Source organism: Numida meleagris, unplaced genomic scaffold (genome assembly GCF_002078875.1).
Source record: "Numida meleagris isolate 19003 breed g44 Domestic line unplaced genomic scaffold, NumMel1.0 unplaced_Scaffold180, whole genome shotgun sequence".
In the NCBI taxonomy this organism is placed as follows: Eukaryota; Metazoa; Chordata; class Aves; order Galliformes; family Numididae; genus Numida; species Numida meleagris.
The window spans coordinates 424492-435953 of NW_018363597.1; the positions used below are offsets into that span (position 1 = coordinate 424492).

The window sequence follows — 11462 nt, forward strand, 5'->3', positions numbered from 1 at the left end:
ATCCCATCCCATCCCATCCCATCCCATCCCATCCCCATCCCCATCCCCATCCCCATCCCCATCCCATCCCACTGGGATATGTGCAGGACCCACATGGATCCCTCCTGCCCGCTGCCCACCCATCCGCAGCGCGGTGCCGTGCTCCCGCATCCCCCCGAGGTGCCCTTTGTTCCGGCGGTGCTACTGCCCGATGAAGCCCCGTCCTTTGGGGAAATCTAATTACACAAAGGTTAATTGCGGTCTCTGCAGTGTGGGAGTCAGGGAAGCGCGACCTGTGGTTGAAAGTCCCCGGTGCCCATTCTCGACACAGCGGAGCAGTTCTGCATTCAGCGGTGCCGCTCCAGTGGCCGTGACATTGTCCCCCTCCTTCTCCTTGGTGACACCGCGTGAGCTCAGCACGAGGATCCCGCTGCAATGGAGGGGGTGTCCGCGGCCGGGGGGGGGGGGTCAGGAATGGGGCTGAGTGATGGGAAGGGACCTCACCGTGGCTGCACCAGAACCCCAGTGCCGGCAGAACAGTGCGAGCGGGGCCCGGTGCGGCACAAAGCACTTCTGCGAGAGGGGAGGGCTTGGCTGAATTCCACAAAGAGACCTTGGTGCTGGGACTGCACAGTGGGTGTCCCCCCCCCCCCAAAGGGCTGCGGCCGCAGGAGGAGCAGAGCTGCAGTGCGGGGCACGTGGCAGCCACCCCCACCCGCAGCGCTGCCGCCGCGCAGACCCAGAAACAAGTCCCCATAGAGGCACCGAGGAGAGGGTGATGGATGCTGTGCTGGATTCCCTCAGCCCTGCCAGCCTCGGTCCCACCGCACTGATGTAATTGGGGAGCGGCCTCCTGCGTTCATCTGGAGCAGGGAAGAAAGAAGAAAGCACTTTTTTTGTGTGTGCGTTTTTCATGCTTTGTGGCGGTGTCACAAAGCCCAGAGCAGTGCTGAGGCTGGAGCGAGAGCCCCCATGCTCCCCAGCGGGCTGCGCACAATGGGGCCGGCGGCGCAGCGCAAGTAGGGCATCCCAAAAAAAGCCCCAAAAAAGGCCCAGAAAAGGACCTCGTCCTCTGCTGGAGTCATGCTCGGACATGGTGCAGCAACGGAGCGTGGAATATCTGCGTAATCAGCAGCACACGGCGCTGGCACCGAGAGCAGTGGCAGCGCTCGGGCAGGGGAGACCTCGGGAGACCCACAGAGCCCAAAGCTGCGCAGCGCCGGCCCAGCACCGCCGGGATGCAGCGTGCCCTGCGCCCTGCCCTGCTCGCCAGCAACCCAGAGGGATGCAGAGCCCCACATCTCCCCCCGGGAAGGCCACGTGCCAGAACCCGCGGGCAGCACTGATGGTGCCGGCACGGAGCGGCTTTGCAGGAGGAGCCGCGGCACAGCTGCCGGCCGTCAAGAAAATCACTTTCCCTGGAAAGCGAAGCGCGGGGGCCGGCGGCACGCAAGTAGGGCAGCAGATGGGCCCGAGGCGAGGGGGGGCCCAAAGCCACCCCTGACACCATTGAAGGGTTTGCTGCTCCCCGTGGTGCGGCTGGGCCCTGGCTTGGGGGGGCGGGGGCACGGGGACATTGGTGACGCCGGGGCTGAGCCGGCAGTGGCACCGCAGGACATCACCCGAGGGATGCCAGGGCAACTCGTAGCCATGGGACGGAGCTCGGGATGCTCATTGTGAGCGAAATAAAGGGAAAATCAGTGGGATCACAGCGTCTCTGCTTCAGTGCTGGCGCTCTCCAGACAATGCACCGCGCCCCTGCCTGGCACGTGGGCACGGTGCAGGTCGGCCTCCGACCACCGTGTTTGTGCCGCCATGCAGCCGGCACGGGCTGGGTGCTGCCGGCACAACGGGGACGCATTGCTCCTCCGGGGTCATCTCAGCACCAGGCTGCACCGTGGCTCCTGCCCCACCGGCATCACCTCCCCCTGGCCGTGAGCCCACAGCACGGCCGAGTGAGAGCTGGGCTCCTGCCCGCTGCTCCAGCTGGTGGCGGTGCTGCTGGGCACCGTGCAGCACGGCATGGCACGGCGCCACGGCGCTGCATGGCACGGCATGGCACGGCCTGGCACCGCACGGCCCCAGCGATGCAGCCCATGCGCCGCCACCAGGGCCAGGAGTTTCCCAGCAGAAGTTTGGGATGGAGCACGGCTGCTTCAGCCGCCCACCGAATCCCCACCGAATCCCCATTCTCTGCGGCAACAAAAGCAAAAGGAGAGGTCCCCCCAGTGCCGTGCCGCAGGCTGCAGAGAGCAGCGCTCGGCTCCCGCGCCGGGAAAATCCTTCCCCCCCTTCGCACCGCCTGCGCGTGATTTCCTCGGCGCGGGGGTGTCGGCATCGCTCCCATCTGCTGCGCTGTGAGTGCTCATCCCTGTGCCGGGGATTTCACCGCGTACGACAGCCGGCTCCGCTCCACGTTGCGTAACCACAAAAAGGCCGCTGCTGTGACGAATTCCCCCCCTTCTACCTCCCAGACCGTGTCCTTCCGACGGGGCCACCCCTTCGGCCGGGTTGCCAGCCCTCCTGGCTGCGTCCCCCAGCTCCGGGTGCCCCCCACCCCAGCCCCTCGCTGCAGCACAAGCACAGAACCCTCCCGGGCTCTGCTCAGCAGACACCAAAACATCGGCGCGCTGTCACCGCCGGCTCCAGCCCAAACCCAGCACGCGGCCCCACGGGCCTCTCCCACCAAAAGCGGGGCGCAGCGTGCGGTCCCCATCCCGGCCCCCCCCCTCCCCTCCCCTCGAGTACGTCCCGGTGCTGCTGCTCATCTCCCTCTGCCCTCAGAGCTGCGATCTGGGGCACGGGTTTAACTCGGTGCCTGCAGCACCAGGAGGCGGCTTGCTGCATTATCGCCGTGCGCCATGCGCTGTGGGACGCGGGAGCTCTGCAGGGGGCACGCGGGACCCCACGGCTTGGGAACACGAAATCTGCGGCACCCGTTTTTCCCCCTGCATCTGCAGCCTGCCTGCGCCTCCCATGGCTGCCCCAATGCGTTCCTGCCCCGATGCATCCCAGCCCCAATGCGTTCTTACCCCAATGCACTCCTGCCCCAATGCATCCCTACCCCAATGTGTTCCAGCCCCAGTGCCTTCCTTCCCCAATGCATTCTTGCTCCAGAGAGCTCCCGTCTCAATATACTCATGCCCCACTGCATTCCTGCCCCAACACATCCCTGCGTTCCTGCTCCCTGCCCATGTCCCACTGCTGCCCCGTTGCAGCCCAGGAGCGCCTGCCCAGCTGCGTGCCCATCGCTCCCCCCCCCATTGCCCCAATAATCAGGCACCCCAATAACCCGGGTCCCTCAATAATCAGGCACCCAAACAGCCTAGCACACCATCAGCCAAGCATCCCGATAGCTAAGCACCCCGTTAACTGGGCTCCCCAGTAAACAAGCTCCCCAATAACATGGCACCCCAATTACCTGGGGCCTCAGTAACCAACCACCTCAGTCATCTGGAACTACATGAATGGGGCATCCCACTAACCGGGTACGTGCCATAAACAGACTGATAACCCGACAGCACCTCAGTAACCGGGTGCCTGAGTAACCCGGGCACCACCACAACCCAGCACCCAGGAACTACACACCCCAATAATCAGACATGCCAATAAGTGGGCACCCCAGTAGCCTCTCATCCCAATAACTAGGCATCCCAATAAGTGGGCACCCCAATAACTGGGCATGCCAGTAGCCTCTCATCCCGATAACTGGACACCCCAATAAGTGGGCATCCCAATAACTGGCACCCCAGTAGCTTCTCATCCCGATAACTGGGCACCCCAATAACTGGGTACCCCAATAGCCCCAGGGCAACCCAATAACCCGGCACCCCAAAAAGGGCATGGCGACAAACTCTTCTGCCAATTACCTGAGATTCCAACAACCCGGATACCCCAATCCATTTGCTCCCCAACAGACACCCCAGTAACCAGGCACCCCGATAACCACGCTCCTGCGGAGGGTCCCTGGCTGCCGGGGGGGGCTGGGGCTGCAGGGGCTGCTCTCGTGGCATGGGAGGAGACCCACGGGAGACCCAGAGCGACCCAGGGCTGAACCCCACGACGTCCCGCTGTCGCGGTGCTCGGCCGCGACCGGCTCGGGGGAGGAACCCCCCCCCCCTCCGCGGGGCTGCGCGCCTCGGTACGCGCACGTCAGATCCGCGCGTTGCCACCGCCCCCGGTGCTCGCCCCTCCCCGCTCCGCCCCCACCGTCACCTTCCGGGGCCGCCCCGGCTGCGGCTCCGCCGTCATCGGACCGGTACCGCCCCCCCAGCGCCGGCAGCGATGCAGCGGGTGAGACAGCGGAACTCGCACCCCATCCCGATGCCCGCACCCCATCCTGGTACCCGCCCCTCCTCCCAGCACCCCATCCCAGTACCCGCACCCCATCCTGATACCTGCACCACATCCCAATACCCACACGCCATACCGATACCCGCACCCCATCCCAACACCTGCACCCCATCCCAATACCCGCACCCCATCCCAATACCCGCACCCCATCCTGATACCTGCACCCCATCCCGATACCCACACCCCATCCTGATACCCACACCCCATCCCGATACCCGCACCCCATCCCGATACCCGCACCCCATCCTGATACCTGCACCCCATCCCAATACCCACCCGCCATCCTGGTACTTGCACCCCATCCTGATACCCACACCCCATCCCAGTATCCACACCCCATCCCGATACCCGCACCCCTTCCCGATACCTGCACCCCATCCTGATACCCACACCTCATCCTGATACCCGCACCTCATCCTGGTACCCACACCCCATCCCAATACCCGGACCCCATCCCAGTACCTGCACCCCATCCTGGTACCCCCACCCCATCCCAGTACCTGCACCCCATCCTGATACCCGCACTCCATCCCGGTACCCGCCCCCCCTCCCAGCACCCACAGCCCCGCACACCCCAGGTTGTGGGGAGGGCTCTGGGCGCAGCGGGGGTCCTGGTGCCAGCTGTGCCCTCAGCCCCCCCCCCCACTCCCCCAAAGGCGCCGGTGGCGTTTGAGGACGTGGCTGTGTACTTCTCCGCCGAGGAGTGGGCGCTGCTGGCGGGGTGGCAGCGGGAGCTGTACCAGGAGGTGATGATGGATAACTACGACCTGGTGGCGTGCCTGGGTAAGGAGCAGCGCTGCACAGCGTGGGCGCAGGGTGCGGCCCCCCAGTACCCCCAGCCCCAGGTGCCCCTGCTCCCACTGCATCCCAGTTTGTTGCCACGGCTGGGGGTGGCACCGGCAGCGTCCCGCACGTGGCAGCCCCATGGCAGCGCTGCCCCCAGCTGGCACCTGCGGGGCAACTTGGTGACGGTGACACCCCCAGGGCACGTCCCCGGGGTCTCAGTGATGGTGGCATCGCTGCGGGCGGCTCTGGGGTCTGGGTGATGGTGGGAGTCTCCGGGGGGTGCTGAGGACTCTCACTTCCCAGATTCCCTTGACATCAAACCCCACATTGTCCGTGGAATGGATCCCGGGGAGACGTCGCGTGGGGGGGCCGGAGGAACCCTGGACCCCACGGGCAGCGGTGAGTGCGAGGGGGCAGAGCTGGGGGCAACGGGCTGGGGACTGCGGTGGGTTGGGCACATTGTGGATGCGAGCCCTGTGCCATGCCATGAGCCGTGTGCGAGGGGGGGGTCCTTCAGGAGCCCCTCTGCCGTGTGCCCACCCGTGGCATTCCACGGGGACGTGGCCCTGACCCGACGCCTCCGCTCCCCGCAGCCCCCTGGGACGAGAACGCACCGGGGGACGCCATCCAGGGACACCGTGTGCCAATGGAGCCGGGGTGCCCTCCACTGTGCCCCGAGTGGGGCAGCTGGGAGCCGGCGGGGGCCGCGGGGCCGCAAATCTGCAGGGTCTGCGGGCAGAGCTTCGAGGACGCGGCGGCGCTGAGCGCGCACCAGGCGGAGCACGGGGACCCGGCGCCCGGCCACGAATGTGTGGCGTGCGGCAAAGTGTTCCGGCACCGCCGCAACCTCCTGGCGCACAAGAAGCAGCGGGGCCGGCGGAGGCACTCGTGCGGCGAATGCGGCCGCTTCTTCTGCCTGAAGGGCGACCTGCTGCGGCACCGGCACCGGCGCGACCCGCGGGCGCACGGCGAGGGGCAGGCGGCCACGGCGGAGCGGCAGCGCCCCGAGTGCGGGCGACGCTTCGAGGACGAGCGCAGCCTGAGCCGGCACCGGGCACAGCACGGCGAGGAGCGGCCCTTCGCCTGCGGGCTCTGCGAGCGCCGCTTCTCCTGGAAGGAGAGCCTGCAGCTGCACCTGCGCAGCCACGCGCCCGAGCGTCGCCACAAGTGCCCGCAGTGCGGCCGCGCGTTCAGCCGCAGCGGGAACCTGCTGGTGCACCAGCGCGTGCACACGGGCGAGCGGCCCTACGCCTGCGCGCAGTGCGACAAAGCCTTCTGCAACAAGGCCAGCCTCACCACGCACCGCCGGCTGCACCGTCGCTCCAGGACCTTCGCCTGCGCCCAGTGCCGCCTCGGCTTCAGCTCCAAGAGCAAGCTGCGCCTGCACCTGCGAGGCCACGGGGACGGCGGTGGGCTCGGAGCGGGGGGGCGGGCTGCCCCGACCCCAGAGGACCCTGTGGGATCCCCCAAAGGACCCCACGAGACCCCCTGAAGGGCTTTAGGAGGTGCCCCAAAGGACTCTGTAGGATCCCCCAAAGGACATTGTGGGATCCCCCAAAGAATCTCGTGGGGTCCCTCAGAGGACTTTATGGGATCCCCCAAAGGACTCTGTAGGATCCCCCAAAGGACATAGTGGGATCCCCCAAAGAATCTCCTGGGATCCCCCAAAGGACTTTATGGGATCCCCCAAAGGACACTGTGGGATCCCCCAAAGAATCTCATGGGATCCCCCAAAGGACGTTTCGAATTCCCCTGAAGGACCCTATTAGATCCTCCAAAGCACCCAATGAGACTCCTTGAAGGACCCTATGGGATCCCCCCCAGGACTCTGCAGGACATTTTGAGCTCTCCTGAAGGACCCTAGTGGATCCTCCAAAGGACGCTGTGGGATCCCCTAAAGAATCTTATGGGATCCCCCAAAGGACAGTGTGGGACCCCCCAAAAGACACAGTGGGACCCCCAAAGGACCCTCTGCAGCAGTGTCCACCCCGCCTGTCCCCATGGCCAAACCCCGTGGCGTTGGGGTACCCCTGGTGCGTGGTGCCGCGTGCCGTGGGGGGAAGGTGGATGTTGGTGGGCTCCTGCCCCATGCCCGTGCCCTCGGGCCCCCACATCCCGTTCACCCACCACCAGAGCAGTGGGGGGGGGTCCACCAAAGCCCCTTCATTTTTGGGGTGGTCGTGTGGCTTGGGATGACCCTTCTGGAGACGTGTGGAGCCGGGTGCAGTGCCCATGGGGTGCCCAGCTCGGAGCGCCCCACAGGGATGGGGAGGGGGACGGGGCACCCCCTGCTCCGGGTCCCCACCTGGTGCCCTGTGCCCCCCCCCGTGCCCTATTTCCCTTCTTTGCCCCGTGTGCCCCCCAGTATCCCCTGTTCTCCCTGTGCCCGATGTCCCCCTCCCCGTGCCCTGTGTCCCTGCATCCCGCACCGGGCGCTGCGGGCGGGGCGCTGCGGGCGAACTACAGCTCCCGGCACGCACCGGGCAGCCTTTGTCTGCGCTCCCGCACCTCCCGCACCCCGCGGCCGTCGGCGGTGCCCCGCGGCCGCCCCTCGAGCGGCGCCGGTGAGAGCTGGGGGGGGCTCGGGAGCGAGAGGGGGGGGTCCCAGTGCGGGGGGGCAGCGGAGGAGGGGGAAGGGGCGTGGCGGGGGAGGGTGGTGCGGTGCGGTGCGGGGGGTGCGGGGTTGGTGTGCGGCTGTCATCCCCCCCCCCCCCCCAGAAATAGGGCCCCCGGCCCTAAAGCACGGACCCAAATAAAGGTGCCGCCCCTCTCCCCGTGTGAGTTCCGGGTGTGCCCCAAGGGGTGTGGCTGGGAGTGTAGAATTGCAGAAATCATGGAATGGTTGGGTTGGAAGGGACCCCCCAGCCCCAGCCCTAATATGAGCCGAGTGCCCCCCACTCACTCAGGCTGCCCAGGCCCCCCCCACGGCCTCGGGCACCACCAGGGCTGGGCCTGCAGTGGGTACCCCGTGCCAGCGCATCCCCTGGCCCTCCATCCCCGCTGTGACCTCCTGCCTCTGCTTGGGGGCTGGAGGCGGCGGTCTGGGGAGAGCTGAGCCCACCCCAAGGGTGCCCAGGAGGGATGTGGGGTGATGGGATGGGAATGGAGTGGGATGGAAGGGGATGCGATGGGGATGGGGATGGGATGGGATGGGGTGGGGTGGGGATGGGATGGAATGGGATGGGATGGGATGGGGATGGGAATGGGGATGGGATGGAATGGGATGGGGATGGGGATGGGGATGGGATGGGGATGGGATGGGATGGAGATGGGATGGAAGGGGAAGGAGGGGGATGCGATGGGATGCAATGCAATGCGATATGATGCCATGGGATGGGATGGATGGGATGGTAAGAGGGGAACTGTGATCAGCATGGCAAGAGGACCGTCCCTGGGATCTCTGGAGCCTCGCTGCGCCCACTGCCCAGCACCCAGCTGCTTGTGCCTGGGCTCTCATTGCAGACATTTCCAGGGCCCAGGTGGAGCAGATTCCTCAGGTGGGATTTCCTGTTCCCACCCTGAGACCCTGCAATGGAGCCAGGGGAGGACCCCCAGGATGGGAGGCACAGGGGAGTCCCCGGCCCCCATGGCACAGGTGAGCTGCAGGACCCCCAGGTGGGGTTCATCCCCCAGTGCCCAGCATGGATCTCACGCAGGGAACCCAAAAGTGGCTTTCTCTTCCCCAGAAAAAGACTGGGCTGGTGTTAAGCGTGAGATTGTGGTGAAAATGGAGTCGGAGGATGAGTCCTACATTGGGTACCTGCAGGGCCTGGGGGCAAGGGCCAGCGTCCCCAGTATCCCTGGTGTCCCCGGTACCAGTAAGTGACTGCAGCAGGCGGCTGGGCAGGGCTGGGTGCTGGGTGAAACCCTCCGGCTGCTTGGGGACAAAGTGCCATCCCATGGGCTGTGGGGTGTTCTGTGGGGACGTGGATGAGCTCCACCGCGTCTTTCCTTGCACAGGAGTCAAAATGGAGGTGGTGGTGAAAGCGGAGCCTGAGGACGGCTCGTACAGCAACTGCTGCTACCGGGAGGAGGAGGACCCCCCTGACCCCGCTGCTGGTGAGCAGGGCTGGCTGCCCACAGGGCCTGGGGCCATGCCATGGGGTGCTTGCCTGTGCCCACAGCCCTGCAGGTGGCCGCCCTGTGCCACGCTGGGGATGGTGACGCTGTCCTGGGGGTGGTGGCACTCTGCCCTGTGCCAGAACCCTGGGGACGGTGGCACCCCCTGGGGTCACACAGCGCCCAGCCTGCCCCCCCTGCTCCGCTCCCTGGCACAGGCCGGCACTGCCCCGCTCTCTGCCCATGCAGGTGATGCCAAACCCGAGGTCATTGTGAAGGTGGAGCCGGAGGAGGCGGCGTGCATCGCGCGTCCCCAGGGCCTGGGTGACAAAGGAGCTCGGGGTGAGTGCAGCCGTATCCTGCGGGACTGCATGGGGATGGGGGCTCTGGGTCCGGCAGCGCTGTGCCAGGCTGCCCCGCACTGTGGCTCTGGCCGGGTACCCAGGAGGGCTCTGTGCCGTGCCCGTGACACACAGCGTTCCCTTCTGTGTGCAGACGACGAGAAGCATCCCAAGGAGGAGCCGGCGGATGTGGAACCGGAGAGCGTCCCGCAGGCTGCGCCCGGGCACCGCATCAGCCACGCGGGCACGGGCACGGTGCCTGTCCCACCGGCGGGCACCGCTGGGCACCAACTCGCCACGTCCCCTGGCACCGAGCCGGCCCGGCGGCCCCGCGGCACCGAGCGTCCCTTCGGCTGCGGCGAGTGCGGGAAGAGCTTCCAGCACCGCGGGAACCTCGTCACCCACCTGCGCGTGCACACCGGGGAGAGGCCGTTCGCCTGCGGCGTCTGCGGGAAGAGCTTCAGCCAGAAGGGCGACCTGATGCGGCACCAGCGCACCCACACGGGCGAGAAGCCCTTCGAGTGCACGGTCTGCGGGAAGAGCTTCTGCTCCAAGCAGACCTTCGTGCTGCACCAGCGCATCCACACGGGGGAGAAGCCCTTCTCCTGCGGCGACTGCGGGAAGAGCTTCAACCGCAAGGCCAACTTCGTCACGCACCAGAAGATCCACCGCGGCGAGCGGCCCTTCGTCTGCGCCGAGTGCGGGAAGGGCTTCTGCGCCAAGAAGACCTTCATCCTGCACCAGAAGATCCACGTGGGCGAGCGGCCCTTCGGCTGCTCCCAGTGCGGGAAGAGCTTCAGCCGCAACGGCGACCTGACGCGGCACCAGCGCATCCACACCGGCGAGCGGCCCTTCGCCTGCGCCGACTGCGGGAAGAGCTTCAGCCACAACGGGGAGCTCATCAAGCACCGGCGCATCCACACCGGCGAGAAGCCCTTCGCCTGCGCCGACTGCGGGAAGAGCTTCAACCGCAAGGGCACGCTCATCACCCACCGGCGCATCCACACCGGCGAGCGGCCCTTCGTCTGCGCCGAGTGCGGCAAGACCTTCAACCTGAAGACGACGCTGATGAAGCACACGCGCATCCACACGGGCGAGCGGCCCTTCGCCTGCGCCGACTGCGGGAAGAGCTTCAAGTACAAGGGCAACCTGCGGACCCACCGCCTGACGCACACGGTGCAGCGCGTCTACCCCTGCACCGAGTGCGGCCAGGTCTTCGGGCACAGGAAGGAGCTGAGCGGGCACCAGGGCGCGCACGCCGGGGAGCGGGTCCCGTCGCGCTGCCGGGACGGCGGCTCCTTCCGCCCCTTCCTCCCCGCACACTCGCTGCTCGTGTCCCGCACCCAGACGCAGCTGCCGCCCTCCGAGTGCGAGTAGGGGAAGCCGGCGGGCGGAGCGGGAGGAGCGGGGCCGGTGCCGCGGAGCTGTTGTGCGCTCAGGGCGCGCGGAGCGCAGCAGGGGGACGGTGCCCTCCGGCGGGCACGGTGGAGCGGTGCGCGGTGCGGGGCCACCGAGCGGTGGGCACGGGGTCCTCCGAGCGCGCATCGCCCCCCCGCGCCGCAACGCCGCGTCCAACCCGACCTTCACCAGCTGCGGGGATGGGGCGCGTCCCACCTCCCCAGCGCGAGGGACCCCTCCCCACCCCCGAGCTGCCCCGATGTCGCCCCGCGCCGCGGGGACGGGCCGCGCTCCGGGGGCTGCGGTGCCTGGGAGCCCCCCCGGAGCCTCGGGGTGGGGAAGAAGCCTCGGGGACCGCGCGCCCTTCCTGCTCCGCTCGCGGTTTTTCTGAGCTGAAAACGAATAAAAAGCGAAACCGAGCGCGGGGAGCGGGGCTGCCGGCAGAGTGTGCTGCTGCCCCAGCGGAGGGACGCGCGGGCGGAGCTGCGGGGGGGGAGAGTTGACGGCGCCGGGGAACGCCAGATCCGCGGGATCGAATGTCGCAGC

At 67.3% G+C, this 11462-nt stretch overlaps 3 protein-coding genes across 16 annotated transcripts in view; 2 read left to right on the plus strand and 1 right to left on the minus strand.

Moving 5' to 3' along the window:
• The window catches only part of LOC110390712, a 6382-nt gene extending 2217 nt beyond the window's left edge, over positions 1-4165 (minus strand). For 5 of the 11 annotated variants that reach the window (XR_002433832.1, XM_021382154.1, XM_021382153.1 and 2 more), the window contains exon 1: positions 120-2612. Coding sequence is in view for 9 of the 11 variants with exons in the window: in XM_021382154.1 (XP_021237829.1) it covers positions 120-736 (617 nt within the window). In the remaining 2 variants the exon portion in view is untranslated. Of the gene's footprint in view, positions 1-93; positions 2613-3848 lie in introns of those variants that run through there. The other 6 variants (XR_002433833.1, XM_021382147.1, XM_021382145.1 and 3 more) reach the window with 4 other exon arrangements.
• A 4-nt stretch (positions 4166-4169) lies between these two features.
• LOC110390724 (zinc finger protein 32-like) lies at positions 4170-6638 on the plus strand. 2 transcript variants are annotated; one of them, XM_021382178.1, is made up of 4 exons: positions 4170-4272; positions 4989-5115; positions 5422-5517; positions 5712-6638. In XM_021382178.1, exons 1-4 carry the CDS (start codon positions 4264-4266, stop codon positions 6608-6610), a joined length of 1131 nt encoding a protein of 376 aa, XP_021237853.1. In that variant the 5' UTR covers positions 4170-4263; the 3' UTR covers positions 6611-6638. The 2 variants fall into 2 exon arrangements, with proteins under 2 accessions (XP_021237853.1, XP_021237854.1); XM_021382179.1 differs by having other exon boundaries at positions 4223-4321.
• Positions 6639-7571: 933 nt separating this feature from the next.
• On the plus strand, positions 7572-11344 carry LOC110390714 (zinc finger protein OZF-like). 3 transcript variants are annotated; one of them, XM_021382157.1, is made up of 6 exons: positions 7572-7682; positions 8581-8713; positions 8787-8936; positions 9079-9177; positions 9427-9519; positions 9673-11344. In XM_021382157.1, exons 2-6 carry the CDS (start codon positions 8650-8652, stop codon positions 10893-10895), a joined length of 1629 nt encoding a protein of 542 aa, XP_021237832.1. In that variant the 5' UTR covers positions 7572-7682; positions 8581-8649; the 3' UTR covers positions 10896-11344. The 3 variants fall into 3 exon arrangements, with proteins under 3 accessions (XP_021237832.1, XP_021237835.1, XP_021237834.1); XM_021382160.1 differs by having other exon boundaries at positions 8805-8936; XM_021382159.1 differs by lacking the exon at positions 7572-7682 and having other exon boundaries at positions 8414-8713.
• The last annotated feature ends 118 nt before the right edge of the window (positions 11345-11462 follow it).